Here is an 18,576-nt window from a genome sequence, read left to right as displayed (position 1 = left end):
TTAATAATAATAACAACAACAACAACAACAACAGCTATGACTATGATTGATGAGAAGTTCATGAATGCACAATCCCCCTCATGAGCACATGCGTTTTTCTTTTTCGTATGATAAAAAATTGAATCTCAGGGAAGCATATATTATAATGTCCCCAACAATAATCGATAGAATATAGAGCAGGTTCATCAAATAGAGGCCAACTTTAGCTTAGCTTTATTCAACATCACCGTTTGGTAGTGCAAAGCAAATCCATCCCATAACCTACAGCCAATTGTGAATATATATACGTTGACACGTTTGCAAGTTGTTACATGTCTATTTCCTGATTCAATTTTTAAGGATATCATCTAGAAGTCTAAACCAAATTATCCTTCCACTCGGGAAAAAAAAAATGGAACAAAGGTAAATAAGATCTGACAGGTCATTACTGAAAAAACTATAGCAATATGTTGCCACCCACTGCCCCAGCAATGCGGGAGATAAACCAGTTAAACGCTTGTGCTCCACCAGTACATCTGCTGAAAAGATGTGACAACCATGATGAACATGACAGAGAAAATCATCACCAGACATCTCTAAGATATCGTCCTTCCATCTGGAATTTCTTCACTATGGATTCCGCCTTTGATGAGTCCACATTTTCCTGACATTTATGTGCAACAATAAACACATACATTACATCATACAATTAAGCAATTAACTTCAATCAAATACAATCCAGTAACCTTCAGCTTCATCACATGAAATCCTATCCAATTAACAGGATAAATTTATTATTGAATCATGAAGTCATACCTGCTCCTGAACTATTGTGTGCAAAGTGCGATGAACATCTCTTGCCATGCCCTTGGCATCACCACAAACATACAGATATCCTTCCTTGGACAATAGGCTCCACAATTGTGCTGCCTGCAAATGAAATAAACCTAATGAAATTCTGAATTGTCTTCAGAACAAGAACATCCACCTTTCTTAGAGCCTACAACTCACTTTGTCCATCATTTTATGCTGAACATATTCCTTCTGTGGCCCCTCTCGTGAGAATGCAAGAATCAGCTCAGATATAACACCTTCTTCCACAAAATTATTGAGCTCATCCTCATAAATAAAATCCTAAAAATGAACATCAAGGCAGGATATTAATTGGCACAACCTTGCAATGTTTTCAGAAAATAACCGATATCAGAGTTGCAGCAAATAACAAAAGATCCTAACCATCCGACGATTTCGACATCCAAAGAACAGTAAAGCAGGACCAAGTTGAGCACCATCCTGTTTCAGAGCCATTCTTTCCTGGACAAAGGAAAACTCCTTAAATTTTCTTCATTGTTACAACAAAAGTAGATACAACACAGAGAATGATAACAAACCTGTAGAAACCCTCTAAAAGGCGCCAATCCAGTTCCAGGTCCAACCATGATGATTGGAACAGAAGGATTGGCTGGCAACTTAAAATTAGATGGTCTGATGAAAATTGGAGCCCAGCTGCAGTCCCCGTTACCCTCCAAAGGAATTGCATTCTGATTTTTTAATTTTTCAAATTAAAAAAAAAAAGGTTAGATGATAGCAAAGCCTCCCATATGTCACATGATGACCATGTCATGTCTGAATTGCAGAAGGAGAAAGAAAATTACAAAGCTGTCACTACCTTCATCCACGTTGAACAGACCCCTTTGTGTATTCTACCAGTGGGAGTAGGACCATAAACTAAAGCACATGTAACATGAACTCTATCAGGGGCAAATCTGCAAAAAACAAAAGACTTAATTCATATAAATAGAAAAGGAATAATTAGACATAATAGCATGAATCAGAACAAGCGTATCACCTAGGTGAGGATGAGATAGAGTAGTAACGAGGCTGTAAGTGAGGGGCTACAGCTGCAAAAAACACACCAATGGGAGGTGTTGCTGATGGGAACTCAGCCATTACCTCAAGAAGACTTCTCTGACTGGCTACAACCCATTGTGAGTAGTCGTCCTGGATAAAGGAAAGAAATATACATACACATGAACATATAAACCAAATAAAACATCTAAAATAAGGACAGCAATAAGAGGGTTAAAGAAAGCACAAGTTATTAGTTAACCTTCCCCTGAGGTGATGATAAAAACTTAAGTCTCTCTGCTTCACTAGGTTCAGTGGCATGAGCAGCCAGTGCAATCAAAGCAGCCTGGCAATGGAAACAATTTTGGAATCCAAAGTATTATTATTTACATAATCAAAACCCAGTAAGTGATGTTCACGAGCATGGACCGGCGAAGTGCTAATACACACCTTACGAGGAGGATTCAGTATATCTGCATATCGTGCCAATGCAGTGCGAAGTGTGCATGGGCCAGGGAAGGGAGGCGTCAATGAGCTTCCCCTTGGAGTGCCATCTTCATTGTCAGTATGAAGAGAGAACAACAACTCTAGAGACTGACCCAATAGCTTTCCAGCTTCTTCAACAGTTTCATCACAATTTTCTACATAAACGCCAACATGGTCTCCAGTTTCATATCTGATGACAATCAATAGAACAAATCAGTTAATAGTTTATCAATTACCCATATGTAAGACCTAATATTTTACAAGCTGATCCAAATTATTATTACAAAATGAAACCAAAGAGAGAAAGGCACTTAGGTGACAGTCTATCAACTAAAACTGACAGACTGCATATAAAAGCAAACTGAATAGAATTAGGTATAAATGCAAAAGCACATTTAGATATCCAAAGAAAACCTTTTTTTCCTTTAAGTTAGCCAGGAAATCTTTAAAAAAACACATGAAACCAAAGATTTTTGAGCCATGTCAAGCTTTAGAAGACAATAGCACCTTTCCTATTTAAGAGGTGGAGTTATTCTTAACAGAAATCATATGCAAATTAAAGGGTGCCTGGATGATCACCAAACACCATGTAATTTGATTAGAATGAATTTTTTGTCTCATTGAATTTATAGCTGAAATATGTACATCGACTAAAACTAGAAAGGAAACCTTTAAACCTGCATGCAGTGAATGATTATAAAGCTACGAGGAGAAACTGCCCGCTCTTTTTTCTTATTGGATTGTTCTCATGTATAAACTTGTTAACAGATAGCAATTTAAGATCCGAACTTCTAAGAATATACAGCCATGAACTTACGTAATACCAGTCCCTGATACATCAAACTCCAGATGAATGCAAGAGCGATCAGAATCAGGTTTGTGAAGCTCTCTCCGGACAGCCACATTGACTCTTCAGGAAAGCAAAACAATCAATATTAGTAGATGATAAAATTCGAGAAAGAACCAGCAGATTCACATCTTTCTGTACCTGCATGGATGATGAATATCAAAAGAAGCATTCCCATTTGGCATGTTTGAGTAATTATCCGCAGAAGATGTAACAGTAGGACCATGAATCATTACTCTATATTCAGGAATAGCTGCTGTGTAAGGTGTAGATACTGTATTTGCATCATCTTCATCACGGAGCAATTGATCTAACTCAGGCCATACTAATTCTCTCCTAGTGAAGAGAAAACAATTAAGGACACTTGCTACATCAGAAAACCAGTTATCCAAAAAGAAGTTTAACCCCTCCTCCTTTGAAAACAAAGGTAGATATTGCTTAAACAAAAGTTGCAATAAGTTTGAGAAAAGCGAGGAAGATGTACTTCTCTTAGACAATCAGAGCATACCAGGCCGTAAAATCATCCTCAATGCACTGATCATCATCCCCTAGACCAAGAGGAACTAGTCGTGCTCCACCTGCATCAACCAGAAGACTGTAAAATAAGAAAAAAAACAGATACTGGGAGTTGAAATCAATTACACAGCAAAAGCAGATGGTGGAAGATCATCACTGAATGCTGTCAATATTAAAATATTTAATTGTTTTCTTTTAGTTAGTAACCACTAAAATTAGCATGTACTAGTAATGCTAAGAAGAGAATATCAATTTTTAAATTAATACATTATACCTTGTTTGCAAAGTTCTTCATCAAGCACTATTCCAATCTGTTTCCATCGAAAACAGTTTCATCAGATACATCACAACATGACATAAACAAAGATATATCTCTTGCAAGTTTTACCTTGTTAAAATGTTCATATTGGCGATTGCCCAGACCAAAAACACCAAATTTGAGCTGTTGAAGCCAGGGCCCCCTATCATTTCCCTGAAAAGAAGAAAAGAGTCATTCCAATATCTGAAAATGTGCTTTGAATTGAGATACACAGTATTTCTATTAAAGCAATCTTGCAACCTCAGTAAACCATTTGTAGAATCTTGCTGCATTATCGGTAGGCTCTCCATCTCCATATCTGCAAGTCAGTCTCAAATATATTGAATGCAGCATTCTTACCAGAAAACCAAATACAATTTCATATGCAAATAAATTGCCAGTAGAAGGAACTGTCTTACGTTGCTACCATGAAAAACGCCAACGTCTCTTTCTTCAGTTTTTCTTCATATTGCTCGTCATCCATAGCATAATCATCCTAATCCAAATTGTAGCCAACACAATAAAACTCAGGTAAGTCCAAGTCGGGAAATGTTGAAATTCCACGCAACACATTCCTTTCCAACATACCAGATCAACGACTTTGACAGCTGCTTTCTCATATCTCGCCTTGATTTCTTCTGCCAAAGCCTACAATAAAAACAATGTCCCATGAATCATAGCACCAAAAAGTAAAAACATTGTTTAGCTCTTTCATTCACCAAAAACAAAAAAAAAAAATTAAACCCATCGCTTCAGTTCATCAATCATGAATGATATAGCGATTTTAGATAGAAAATGAACGGACCAAAAAAAAAAAAAAACCCTTCTGTTGTTGTACCTCAATATTACCATACAGCACAAATAATCTATTAGTGCAAAGTTATAATATTGTCATGTAAACAGTAAACAAAAGCAAGTTCTGAGGAGTGAAACGGTATATTTCCCAAGTATCAACCAAAGTTTTTGCATCCTGCCACATCCATCAATTGAATAGTGGGTCAGAGCAATAAATAATCTTACAAGTTATGAAACTCATCATCCAATTGATAAATTCCATATCTCATCTTGAGACTGTAGGACTGTTAAACTCCAAGATTGTGACTAACATTTCTTTAGGATATCATAATATTCCCTAGAGATAATGACAAATGCCATCGGGCATAACACTATGAAAACATGAACACTTAGCCCAATGAAGCCATCATCAAACAACACCATCTTTTTTTTTTCCCCTTCTTTTATATGATTCAACAAATAAAAGTAATAAAATAGAAAGCATTGATGACTTTGTCACATTCACTATACAATTAAGCGGAAAATGTTTAGTTACCGTTTTATAACTGGCGAGCTCAATTTAAAGTCATTCATCATAAATTTGAAGTTATCAATCAACCACAAAACAATGTCACAGAACATTTACCTTAGCAAAGCCCTCGGCAGTTCCGGTCTGAGTACCGTAAAAAACAGTGACTTTAGTCTTGCCAGCAGCGATGTCGGCTTCGTCATCCTCGTCCTTAGCTGACAGCGGCTTGAGCGGCACCACCGGCTTCACTTCTTTACTTCGATCCGACGACGATTTCTTCCAAACCAGCACCAGCAATCCAATTGCCACAGCAAACGACGTCGTGGCGATCAGGATCACCGTGTCCGTCACTGAATCTCCCAGCGACAACCCCAGTGCGGACTCGACGAATTTGACCAAATCCGAACCCGAACCCGTACTCATCTTTGACTTTTCGAAACACGTCACCAAATTTGCCCTCTAGAAAATGGTTAGGTGATTAATTTAAGTCTCTAGAGAGAGAATCGAGAGGGTTCTATCCTCTCTCCAGATTAATGATGAGTAGTTAGTGGTGTAGCAGCGGCGCAGCAGAGAGACTGAGAGAGGCTGATGAGGGGGCTGGGGGTCCAAACGCTGAGTTTTGCGCGCGAGTGTGTCTGTCTCCTGTCCTTATGGGGTGTGGCCTATGGGGTGAAAGGAAGTGACTGGAAAATCAAGGCCGTTTTCCTAAAGCTTTTTCTTACTTTTATTTATTTTATATTTTATTTTTCTCTCTGAAGATGTGGCTTTGGTTTGTTTACTTCGTATTATTGCAAGTCTTTTGGATCTTTCTGACACAGTAAAAAAAGGTCAAAAAAAAAAAAAACTCGTTTGTTGTTAGCGTTGACGTAACTCAAAAAGAGGCCTTGTTCTGTCTTTTTGATCGTCAAAGCTTTAACTTTTTCCTGGGCCTTGTCGGGGGGCGGGCGGCTTGGGCTTGGGCTTTTCACTCCTCCAACTGTCGACACACCACACCGCTTTGAATGCTTTCTGTTTTCGGCTAAAGTTTTTGTTTTGTTTTATTATTATTTATTTACTTTACTCATAACTATTTTTAAGACCACGTTATTGATAATTTAACAAGTCACGTCAATAAGATCCGCTCGTATGGCTACTTATTGAATTTGTTGTTAGTTGTTTAGTTTTCCATATATTGAAAGAAAAAAAAAAAAGTTGTTTTTGAAATTATGAGTGCAGGTAAGTAGCACAATCAAATAAATTAGATTATGACACGTATACTGTTAGAGCTGCTATCTGCTAACCAAGTTGTTATCGGCATGCGGCATGTCGACGCTACCTAATCATTCAACAAAGAGCTCAATGTTCAAATGTATAACCACTAGAAATAAGTCATTAGGTTTTAAAGCCTAGTGGTTAGAATTAAAAACTCACAATTATATTGTGGAAATTTAATTTTCTTCTTTAACTTGAATGAAGGTAATTTTTTTCCTTGGGTGAAAGTAATTTTACGTCCCTCGAATATTAAAAATGATAAAAATTTAGACAGTACTTCATAAAAATTATTGTAAACTAGTCTCAATAGAAGGTAAAAATTTAAGGTGCTTCATAAGAATTAATATAAATTAATCTCAATAATAATCTGATTTGTAAATATGAGTTGTAATCTTAAACAATAATCTCATGTAATAAAAAAAAAACCACTACAATAAGTTACCTCACATGTTCTTGGAACAAAGTATTTATTAATTTGATATGAGTTAACTCTTGAATAATAATCTTTATAATAAAAAAAAAAACCACTAGAATAAGTTGCCTCTCACATGTTCTTAGAACAAGATATTTATTAATCTGAAACAAATAATTTACAGTTCACACACTTATCAGTTTTATTACGACACCAGCCAAAACACAAATCCCTTCAAATGGAATAAAATTTCATCAAGCAAGATTCCATTCTTGGTTGAGTTCATTCATGAGCTTTTCGAGTTGATTTTCAGGCAGGACCACAGTCACCGTACTGCCACGATCGCGACCGCGACCACTGTCTTCTTCTGGGCCAGCGAGCACCAACACAACACCTTGCTCGCCAACCCCATTAATGCTGTAATTCACATAAACTGGCTTCTGTCCCTGTAATTTCAAGCCATAAACATCAGCTTCTTCCATATCCACGAATGTCAAATTTGCACCATACATTATGAAGTCTGAACTCTCTGATAATACTTTCTCATCCACATCTTTCCTTTTATCAGCAATCAACGTTGACAGTTCCCACACGTCAGATTTTGACACATCGAAATCGACTTCAGCTGTACTCAGCACCATGTCATTCGATGCCGTCTCGTTTTCTCTCTGCCCATTGTATCTGCAAATTGTCACGACTCCAGGGCCTGAATCTTCGCTAGCTTTTGCTAATAACTTCCATATTGTAGCAGAAATGACTTCAAAATGTGACACTGCTGCTGCTTCTCTGATGCCTCGATAACGTAAATTTGATGCCATTTGGTCCAGTTGTTTTTTTGTGAATTGGAAAGTGTGAGTTTTAATGTTACAGTTGTTGGGAAATTGCCAGTGGTCGCCAACGGGGTCAACTCTTTTAATGGGATACAAGTTCCCAGCAACTGATTCTGAAGCTCGGGTTTGAGTTTCGGTTTCAGATTTCTCGGGCTCGGGCTCGGGCTCGGGCTCGTGTAGAGACTTCGGTGGCACGCGACCTGCCATTATCTGGGCCCACATGCTGACAAAGGCTGACGCTGAAAATGGATCTCCGAGTACATGGGCCCAACTCAGGCCCAAAGACATCCCTCCGCATTTGAACGAAGTGAACTGTTTGAACGCATTGCAAAGGCAAGCAACAACCAAAAGAGCACAAAGAACGCCACAAATTTAATCATGACAACAGAACATGGAACATCACGTGGGCAATCAAGTACAGTTATGCTTTCCTACCACCACCGCCTTGGAGGAAATATCACATGCGGCCGGCGGCTTTATTACAATTATAAAGTTGGATCCCAAATTAATTATTTTATTTTTGCATTTTCAATATCATAAGTTCAATATCTAATTATTTATGATATCTGACACATAGCCTTTGACTTTGTTGAGGGCATGGTCATTTGTGTTCTGCTCGTATCATCCCTCAATAAAGGATAAGGCTTTGACTTATGTGCAGTGACTTTTGTTATGATTTTCTGGTCTGTGAATTTAAAGTACAAAATTTTTTTGTATTTTAAAATTTAAATAGTATAAATTATTTATGCCTTTTTGTATTTTTCTGTATTTTAAAATCTTAGATAAAAAAAATTACAATAATAATAATAATCGGGAGATAAAATGAACTTAACTTTTAAATTGTAGTTAGAAAATATTTTATCAAACGTTATAGATAACATGAAAGTCACGGCACTACGATACCGAATGAAAACTTAAATTATAGCAAAAGAATAAAATTTGATTGAATTGTCATATAGATATCACGTGTTTCTTAGGTACTCTAAATCTTTTCCTCATCATACACTACCTGTGTGTGCAAATTTGAAAAGTTGATGACAAGCTTCAACTTGATTACGAGAACATATTCTATAAGACATCCTTTTTTATTTAAATAAAATTTGTTGTTTAATTAAATTAGAATTTTTTTTTCTTTTAAGAGTTAAATTTGAAAAAAAGATATAGGAGTATTATTTAAAAAAAGAAACTAATTAGGGCCACGGTGTAAATAAATTTTTTGTTAAGTGACTAATATTATTACCTGTACAAAAACCAACGGGGAGAATGCGAGATCAGGGCCAAGCGCAGAACCGTAAGCAAGACAATCATCACGAGACTCGTGATCCATGGCGAGCCATTCTGCAATAGTTTGATCGTCACAAAATGCTTCAACAATCCGAACGCCGCCATCGTTGCACTTGATGAAGGGCCTGCCAGCTCCTGCAGTTTCTGGTCTTCTGATTCTGCCGGATGCAGTGTAGAAAATATCCAGCAACTGAAACATCGGTCTCTTTAAGTCGAAAATGGTCAGCCCCCGAACTGCTTCACGGTTAAAGAAGTAGACTCCTTTAATGTAGTGAAGCTTCATGGCTAAGTCAATGTTTTTGAGTTCGTAGTCTTGGTTTCCCGTAGCCTTGGCCGGCACTACTGATGATAATTTTATGCCTGAAACTCGGTTTTCAGGATTCGGTGAAACCATGGCTACAGACAGTTGTGGCCAGAAATTAAGAGAATGAGCTAAAAAAAAAAAAAAATGGAAGATAGGAAATATAGACTTGCACAGTAATCTTTGGGAAAAAAGGCTAGCTGGGAACCCTTCTATATATATATGGAAATGAATGAATGACAGGTGAGAATTATAATTAAATATGTTTAATGTTTTGAGATAATTCTATTTCTATTTACTTAAAAGATAAGAAAAATTAATTATTATTAGTTGATTCAACTACCAAAATTTTGCTGCGGTGGGTATTCTCTGTTTTACGGGTTAACTCTTATACTATACATCGAAGCATGAGGCGACGTGCTCACATGCATACTAATATTTCGCAGAGGTTTTGTTTACAATTTTACGTATGTGTATCATTATATACGTGGCGCTATGATTTCAAAACGAAAAAAGTTGTTTTTAATTTCATCCTTATTTTTCAAACACAATCTATTTTATCTCTACTTTTTTAACAATATCTCAAAATATCCTTATGTAAATTTACGGTAAAATTCATTGAGAATAAAATAAAAATTTCAATCAGATGTAAACCATTTAAAATAAAATTTTTAAATATAATTAAATAACTTATGACTTTCTGTATAAATTTAAAATTTAAGGATAACTTAATGAAACAAAAATAATCTTAAAGAGTATGCAGTATATGTGTATACATCTTTATTTAATTTTTTTCAATGAAGTCAACTAGATTAATTTTTTAACGTATATGTATGTATGCATGCATGCATGTATAACAACAACAACAATAACAACAATAATAATATTTCAATTATGAATTACTGACCATATTAAAATCACGAATAACTTAAAAGATTAAAAAACCACCCACACACTCTAATACAGTGTATTTTACTTGTAATATATAAATCTGTGTTTTTTAAGTAAATGAAGGAGTTTGTGATTACTTTTTGGTAATAATAGTGTTGTCTGGTTATTTATTTATTTATTTTGATCATACTAAAGTTAGTGACAAGCTAAAATCAAAATTATATTGTCTGTGATGTCTATTTTTTTAATTTGTCCTAAATGTATTTTGCATATTATTTAGTATTAATATTGTTTAGTCATTAAGTTATCCTTAAAATTTAAATTTATATAGAAACTCAAATATTATTTAATTATATTCGATAGTTTTATTTTAAAATAATTGTATCTACTTTATTAAAAATTCTATTTTACCCCCAATGAATTATACAGTAAATTAATGATAAATTAACAAAATTGTGTTTTCTTTTAAATATTGATGAAATAAGTTATTACTTAAATAACAATGATGAAATGGACTATCGCATCAAACTTTGTGGATGAAAAAGATAATCTTCTCTTAAAAAACCAAAAATTATAAAATAAGTTTAATTCATTTATTTAACAACAACTTACTTATATCAAGTTAGAGTTTACAGTTTGTATATGATAATGTAACGCTAAATCATTAATAATAAACAACTTTCCACAAAGAGTATTCTCGAATGTTGTTGATTTAATTCACATTAACAAATATGATAATGACTTATACTTGTTTTTTCATTACAGGACCCGCCATTTTCTACATTTTCAATTTTTTGGTTATTGGTATTAATACATGACATGACTACACTCCATTACGTTGGTCGCCAAACTATATTTTCTGAGGATTCTTTTGTCAATATATATATATATATATTACGAGTCCCCGATGGTTTAATTCCCTTTTAATTCATCAGCAGAAATGCTAGCTATCACCGCCCCTAATCAAAACTACACACAACCGCTCTCTTGCCGTGCTCACATGATATTGCCCCTCTTTTGTGTAAACAAAATTAATAATTAATAATTACAAGTCAACAAATAGTGTACATTAATTTGATGAACAATACAGCTTGTTGCGGATTAGGATCCTCAATCACCTAATTTAAAGTCTCTTAAATTTTTTAAAGGTTCTTTTATTAATAATAATACACGATTAGGATTTAAGTTCTTTAATAATTTCATTGTAGTTTTTTTTACATGCTTCTAAAATTTTTATTAAAAATCTCTCTTCCCATGAGATAAATTTAGATGGATCGTGTATCACCTCAAGAGCCTATTATTTGAACAAGTATAAAATGAAATCCAATAATTTTAATGTGAATTGTGAAAAAAAAATAATAATTAATAGATTTGAGGATGAAACCCACTAAAACTATTAAAAAATGACAAGTTATAATTAGTCGGCCGTACTCTCTCAACATACAAAAATAGTGCATCATCAAACTTATACAAGTATTTCTCCTCCTCGTAAGTTTATCATTTTGTCGGTAAGTTTTAATAGTTTACCGAATTACACATTTTAATAAATAGACTATAAACTGATGTAATAAGCTAAAACAACCTGGTACAAAATGAAAGCTTTAACCCAAACTAACTTTACCAACCATAAGTTGTTGCATGCAATAAATATGGCATCAAATCATGCATGCTCATCAATCAACCCAGCTTGACCAGACAATAAATCATTCTTGTTATGCTTAACCATCATGCAGTTACTAACTAAAACCTTCACTTTCTATAATCTATTATGTCATTTCCATTTTCAGCGTTATTGCTGTGACCCACATTTTCTTTTTTTAAATGGAGACGAGGATTTATACATTCTATTTATGGGGTTGCCATTACGGCCATAATAATTTTCGATCATTATTATTAATTTTTTTTAAAAATATGGACGGATTAGGATTGGCACAAGATCATTATGAATAAGCTTCTAGAATGTAGTTAAGCAGTTTCGAGTTCATGTCCTGGTAACAGTTCCTTTATTATTATGGAAAGATAAGGGTGTGATAATTTACGAGGAAATATATTAATCTCAAAAAATTAAATAAATAAATCCCCTCTTCCGAAAGAGAGAGCAAAAGGTCTACAACCATGTGGATGTGGGGGCTAAGAAGAATGGACCAATTTAAATCACTGAAAGAGGGTATTTCGTCGCCCTCTGATATTGGGGTCGAAGGGACCAAATTGTCTGCTCTCCCATTGATGATTGATATGATTAAGATAATGATATGATTTTAGCTTAGACAGCCCAATATAATTGAAAATTAAAAGTCCAATCTTCTTCCATTACATAATCAAAATTGTTAGAGATTCAACGTTTGAATCTCTGTTGATGCATCTAATTTCATGTGATAATTACAGACACATTAGTAGTACAATACTTGTGACTCAAATTAAGACTCAAATTTTTAAATTTTTAACATTGTTCTTATTTTAAAAGATTATTCATTTAGGTGATAATTTTTTTTCATAACTTCAATTGACTATTGAGCACTATGAAGCGGTAGCACTGCATCACTCAAACAGTTTAAGAGCATGACTCAGAAGCCGTTTGTTTTATTAACCTAGTGACTTAATTAATTGACTCAACTTTAATCAATTAAGTTTTTAAGTCTATTTGATTTTGCAACTTAATGAAAATTTTCAGTCATTAAGTCATTTAGTTATTAAACTATTTTTTTAATTTTTTCCTTAATCTAAAAAGTTTAATGATTTCATTAAAAAATATTCTCCAAAATATTTATATCTAATTAATTAATTAATTTTTATTCTTACCTAAATAAAATTTAATAATTAGGATTATTACCCAGATACTATAGTGATGGATTGTTATTATTTTTATCTTTTTATTTTCTTCAAATTAGCATTATTTATCTTCATAATTTTTTATGAATATTTTTTTATATAAAAATATCATATACTACAATAAAATTGATCAACATATATTTATTTAGAATATTAAAGGATTGTATTCAATTGAACACAATTTATGTTATGATATTATTTTATCTGATTTATATTCTTTGAAATATTTATTATTTGCATCACATTTATAATTTGTAAGGGCACAAATGTAAAGATTCTATTTTTTAAGTTAAAAAATAACTTAATATTATTTTTTGCGATTCAAACAAAAAAAAAAACAAATGCCACTCGCTCGCATTTCACAAATTAAATACTATCCATATTACCATATTTATTTATTTTTTAACTAATATCATCCAAAAATTTCATTTTATTCATTAATTAATTTTTTTTATTTTGATATGTTACTTTTGCAGATGATGAGATAAGTATGATAAAATACATCTTTATCATAAAATTATATTATGTTTCTGAAAGAGTAAAATTATATTATTAAAAAAATTAGAAATAACAACTGCAAAAATGTGAGAGTAGACAGATGAATTGTTTCAATTAAAATATTTTGTGAAGACATCATCTAAGTTACCATATATATAATTTATATCAATTCAAAAAAAAAAAAAACTTAAGGGTTTGACGTTTGAGAAACCGTCGGTGGGTCCTCAAAATCAATCACGCGAACACAACTCATAATATTAAGTTAAAAAAAGTGGACGGTCGTGATGAAATAAAAAGACCACGAAGAGCACAAAAGCAGTTGAACACACACAGTGTGCATTTTCATTGTAACCAAAATTTTTGTCTCACTCGCTCACGGCTTTTCACATCAGAAAAAGTCAGAAACTGTGAGAAGAAAATAAATAAATAAATAAACACAGAAAACCGAAATACTCGATTGTTACACAAGAGCAGCACCAAGCGCGTGACGTGAGCACACAACAAACCCCCCCATTAGCATTACCAAAACCCCTCTCATTTATTATTTGTTTTATTTATTTATTTCTGGTAACTCATTTATTATTTTATTTTGTTTCTGTTTCGCCCACTTCTTTCCTCCACTCCCTCACTCTCTTTGTTTCATGATTTTTTTTTTCTTTTAAATTTTAAAGAAAGAAAATATTCTTCATATGTTTCAGCGTCTTGAGTGAGCGAAGTGTTGTACATTTGTTTCGTTTTGAAGTGTAATGAGGGAAGCAGAGGAGGGCTTTTCAGGCATGAACTCAATGTTCTCTGGTTTGTCACTTTATCTCATATGACATTTTGATCTGGGTTTGTGTTTTTTTACTCACTTTTTACTATTAATGGCGCTGTTTTTGCAAACCCTTAGTGGTTCTGCTGACAATGTAGGTTATATAAAGCCTTTTTACATCTGGGTTTTTATTTTTTATTTTCTTTTTTTCGTTTGGGGCCTGTTTCACTGTTCTTCCTGTTTTTGTTTTGGTTATAATGACGCTGATCTTTTATTAGAGACATTTATTTTTACTGTACCTTGTGTCTAATATGTGTTTATATGTGCTATATGTGTTTGTATGCATGTATGGTAGTGTTAAAAGAAACTCTTTTTTTTTTTTTTTTTTTGCCTTTTGTGGTTATGAAAAAATTGGTGCTTTGAGGTGTTTACAGTTAAGGCTTTGGTAGTAATAGTATGATTTACAGAGGCACATTTTTATGGTCATCTTAAAAACAATTCTCTTTTCTGGCTACCAATAGTGAGGATGAGTCAAGTTATCTGCTGATGCTAAAATATCTAATTTAAGGAGCTGGAAATAACTAAAGAACGAGTGTTGAAGCCTAATGTATTGGATGATAGTCATTGATCTGGACTTGTTTTTACTCTACCTTGTTTATACAATGAGGTCGGGTTTGAGAATTTTGTCCTAGCAGATCATACATGTCTTAACTCTAGACAATGGTATGAATCAAAATTAATTTTTACCGTAATAATAGTATAGGTTTTTGTTCATCTAATCATATGGTGTACATAACTGAACGCCACTACAGGTTAGAATTTTAATGTGGATTAGGAAGGCCAGAATTAGGGGAACGAAAAGTTTAATTTCCACATAAACATAAAGAATACCACAATGTGCTTTTGATTGCATGCTATGCGTCACTTAATTGAATCTAGTATTTCAGATATGTTTTGACTTTAGAACCTTGCTTCTTCATCAATTCTTTTATCAGTTTTCTTTTTTAGCAATGCTTGGGTTTATTTGCATGTGGTACAAGAGGTATGGAGGTCAGCGTTGAGAATTCTTTTGCTTTCAGGATTTGTACTTGACCCTGCAAAATGTAGCCGGCTAAGCCTGGAAGAGAAAAGAGAACTGGTTCATGAGATTGCCCAATGGTCAAAAGATGCCCCAGAGATCCTTAGCTCGTTTAGCCGCAGGGAGCTTCTCGAAATCATCTGTGCAGAGATGGGTAAAGAAAGAAAGTACAGTGGCTATACAAAATTTCGAATGATAGAGCACCTTCTGAAGTTAGTCTCTCGGAAGTGCAAGACAAACGACCCTGATGCTTCTTGTTTGGCCAAAACTCAAGCTGATTTTAAGAGGAAAAGGCAAGAAGAACCCATACCTGAATTATCAAGAGATCAAGACAATGTTTCTGTAGAGAGTGAAGCAAAACTTGTTAAAATTCAATTATGTGAGAATGCTGCATGCAGAGCTGTTTTAGGCTTGGGTGATGCTTTTTGCAAGAGATGTTCATGCTGTATATGTCATGAATACGATGATAACAAGGATCCTAGCTTATGGTTAACCTGTGGTTCCGGGGCTTCTGATGAAAAGGACTCGTGTGGAATGTCTTGCCATTTAGAATGTGCTTTGAAGGATGAAAGAACTGGAATTGTGAAGATTGGTTCTTCCACAAAGTTGGATGGCAGTTACTGCTGCATTTCTTGTGGAAAAATTAATGGTCTGATGAGGTAATGAGCTTTTTTTAATTCATGAAGAATAGTATTAATTATTTAATTGCATATAGAATATGTAGTGATAGATCACATATGGTTTTGTGACTTTAAGCCAAACCTTAATAAGCAAATCATTTATTTGGGAATAGATGTAACACATTGATACATGTGCATGCAAATGCACACATGGCTTTCGCTACTACAGATATTTTTTGCTCCACTGGTGTTTTGAAGTGTCCAATTCTGGGGTGATGTCGGGCACTGGTGTCTTGTGACTCAAGATCTTTTCAACCGGCTCTAACACCCAAAAAATAGAGTCTATTATGCATGCATGCCCCCCATGATATATCCCTTGGCTTCCCTGCAGCAAGCTGCTATGACATTGGTGCATAATTTTTTTGCTTTTGCTTCTGAGAGAGAAAAGATCAGGCATCTCTGACAGAATGGCATAATTGTGAGAGTTTTATGTGGCGTGCTAAATCTAAAATTTAGAACTCATCCAACTTAGACTTGCATACAAGTTAGTTTTATTAGACTAATCTTGGCATTTTTCTTTTCTGAAGTAGAAAAGATCTAATTTGTTTTGCAAAGAATGAGGGAATGATTATCTAATTATATGGTTAGTGTTTTACAGAACTTGGAGAAGACAATTGCTGGTTGCCAAAGAAACCAGAAGAGTGGATGAACTATGTCTGCGAATCTCTTTGGGACATAAGATTCTTTTAGGTACCGAGCTATTCAAAGAAGTGCAGAAAACAGTCGAGACTGCCTTACAAATACTGACAAATGAAGTAGGGCCTCTGAATCTATTATGCACAAAAATGGCACGAGGTATTGTTAATAGGCTCGCTTGTGGTGCCAAGGTTCAGAAGTTGTGTGCTTCAGCGGTGGAAGCATTGGATTCCATGTTTGTTGTTGATACCTGTCCCAGTGATATTGTAAAGAAAGAGCCAGCCTGTAAGTTTCTTAAATTTTTTAATATATGCAGTTTAATCCAATGGAGTGTCTAAATGTGACAGTGGAAAATTAATCATTCGCCAAATTTAATTTTAGTCTTGTAATTGGTTTTGTGTGGTCCCAGAGATGACAATAAAGTAAACGACTATAGGATAATAAACAGATGCATGTTTACTTGCCATGTGAGAGATGCATCCATGGCCACCGGGAGAGAATATTTAAATGCCTAAAAAAATAAAATGAAAGCATTTTTCTTTCCCTTTTTCACTGATGTTGCTTTTGATGTCCTTTTTCCTCTCTAAGCTTGCCAGATTAGATTTGAAGAATCCTCTTCAACATCAGTCATCATTGCACTAGAATACGAGGATCGTCTTTTAGAAGACTTTTCAGGCTGCAGGCTGTGGCATCGTAAGTCTACTGTGAAGGATTATCCAGACAACCCCACCTTCATTGTATTGAGGCCTGAAAAGAGGTTCTTAGTAACAGATCTAGATCCTTCCACCGAGTATTTCTGCAAGGTTTCTCTTACCAGTGGCACTGGGGTTTTTGGTGTCTGGGAATCTAAATGGATTACACCTGCATCAGACAGCAGCTCTGCTGCTGCTAAGGTCAAACATAGGAAGAGAGAACGTGCTAAAATTTCTCAGGTTCATTCTCATGTGGAATCCACAAACTCCAGTAGTCTTAAATTGGCATCCAGCGAGCGCCGTGCAAACCTTTCACTGTCACTGGCTAATGTTAAGAAGAGTAAGCATGAAGGGCTCTACTCACTTCCACCTCCTTTATTGAGCCCCAAGTCAATATCCCCTTCTACACCTTGTAAATCTGATGGAATGCGTCAGAAACTGGCTTCCTGTTGTGAAAAGAAACCAGAAGAGAGTGATTATGATTATTCTGTGAGGGTAGTCAAATGGTTAGAGCACAAAGGGCACATAGATGAACATTTCAGAGTTAAGTTTCTCACTTGGTTCAGCCTGAAAGCGACTATGCAAGAAAGAAGGGTGGTGAGCGTCTTTGTTGATGCTTTTATTGATGACCCACCAAGCTTGGCTGGGCAGCTCATCCACACTTTCATGGATGAGATCGGTTGCGAGCAAAAACAAGCTCCTGGGAATGGTTTCTGTACCAGGCTCTGGCATTAAGTTGTCAGGTTAGGCAAACTGACTTTTAGAAACAAGGAAACGTATTGGGCTACTTTTTCATGCATGGTAAAATGTTCAGCTCCCTAACGTTCTCTTGTCTTGAAGATGATATTCAGATGACTTGTTAACATCACATTTTGTGCACCCACTGCTTGTGAGCGCGTTTCTATGATACTTTTAAGTTGAGACAACAATCTGGAATCTAGACTTTAAAACAAAGCCTTGCAACGTTTTGATTGGTTCCCAAGAATCAGTTTTTTGTCTTTTTACATAAGTGGGCCACCACGATTCAATTGAAAACAATAGTGATTTCCCCGATCGTCATTGTTCTGAGACCAGTCATAGACAAACTAAGCATGTACCATTTTTTTTATTTCTCAAGGAAGCTGGGACCACCACCACCACCAGCTTTTGAGATCTGAAAAAGTCAC

General features: G+C 34.7%; 3 protein-coding genes across 3 annotated transcripts; 1 reads left to right on the top strand and 2 right to left on the bottom strand.

Moving 5' to 3' along the window:
- Positions 1-181: 181 nt before the first annotated feature.
- On the bottom strand, positions 182-6,011 carry LOC102617058 (NADPH--cytochrome P450 reductase). Its single transcript, XM_006472389.4, has 18 exons — positions 5,395-6,011; positions 4,563-4,622; positions 4,394-4,470; positions 4,236-4,293; positions 4,065-4,148; positions 3,951-3,987; positions 3,669-3,738; positions 3,302-3,496; positions 3,131-3,223; positions 2,278-2,503; positions 2,090-2,173; positions 1,829-1,980; positions 1,649-1,745; positions 1,371-1,520; positions 1,216-1,293; positions 991-1,113; positions 796-909; positions 182-643 (listed from the first exon to the last, which is right to left on the bottom strand). The coding sequence occupies exons 1-18, from the start codon at positions 5,698-5,700 to the stop codon at positions 563-565; spliced, it is 2,085 nt and encodes a 694-aa protein (XP_006472452.2). The 5' UTR covers positions 5,701-6,011; the 3' UTR covers positions 182-562.
- A 1,068-nt stretch (positions 6,012-7,079) lies between these two features.
- On the bottom strand, positions 7,080-9,548 carry LOC102616762 (protein ECERIFERUM 2). Its single transcript, XM_006472388.4, has 2 exons — positions 9,011-9,548; positions 7,080-8,082 (listed from the first exon to the last, which is right to left on the bottom strand). The coding sequence occupies exons 1-2, from the start codon at positions 9,446-9,448 to the stop codon at positions 7,195-7,197; spliced, it is 1,326 nt and encodes a 441-aa protein (XP_006472451.2). The 5' UTR covers positions 9,449-9,548; the 3' UTR covers positions 7,080-7,194.
- A 4,406-nt stretch (positions 9,549-13,954) lies between these two features.
- LOC102615783 (VIN3-like protein 2) lies at positions 13,955-18,378 on the top strand. The gene is made up of 4 exons (XM_025095968.2): positions 13,955-14,368; positions 15,404-16,061; positions 16,681-17,003; positions 17,307-18,378. Exons 1-4 carry the CDS (start codon positions 14,320-14,322, stop codon positions 18,143-18,145), a joined length of 1,869 nt encoding a protein of 622 aa, XP_024951736.2. The 5' UTR covers positions 13,955-14,319; the 3' UTR covers positions 18,146-18,378.
- Positions 18,379-18,576: the final 198 nt, after the last annotated feature.

This window comes from Citrus sinensis, chromosome 5 (assembly GCF_022201045.2).
Source record: "Citrus sinensis cultivar Valencia sweet orange chromosome 5, DVS_A1.0, whole genome shotgun sequence".
Lineage (NCBI taxonomy): Eukaryota > Viridiplantae > Streptophyta > Magnoliopsida > Sapindales > Rutaceae > Citrus > Citrus sinensis.
Note: the sequence above shows the minus strand (reverse complement) of the source record. Positions and strands in the feature narration are given on the sequence as shown.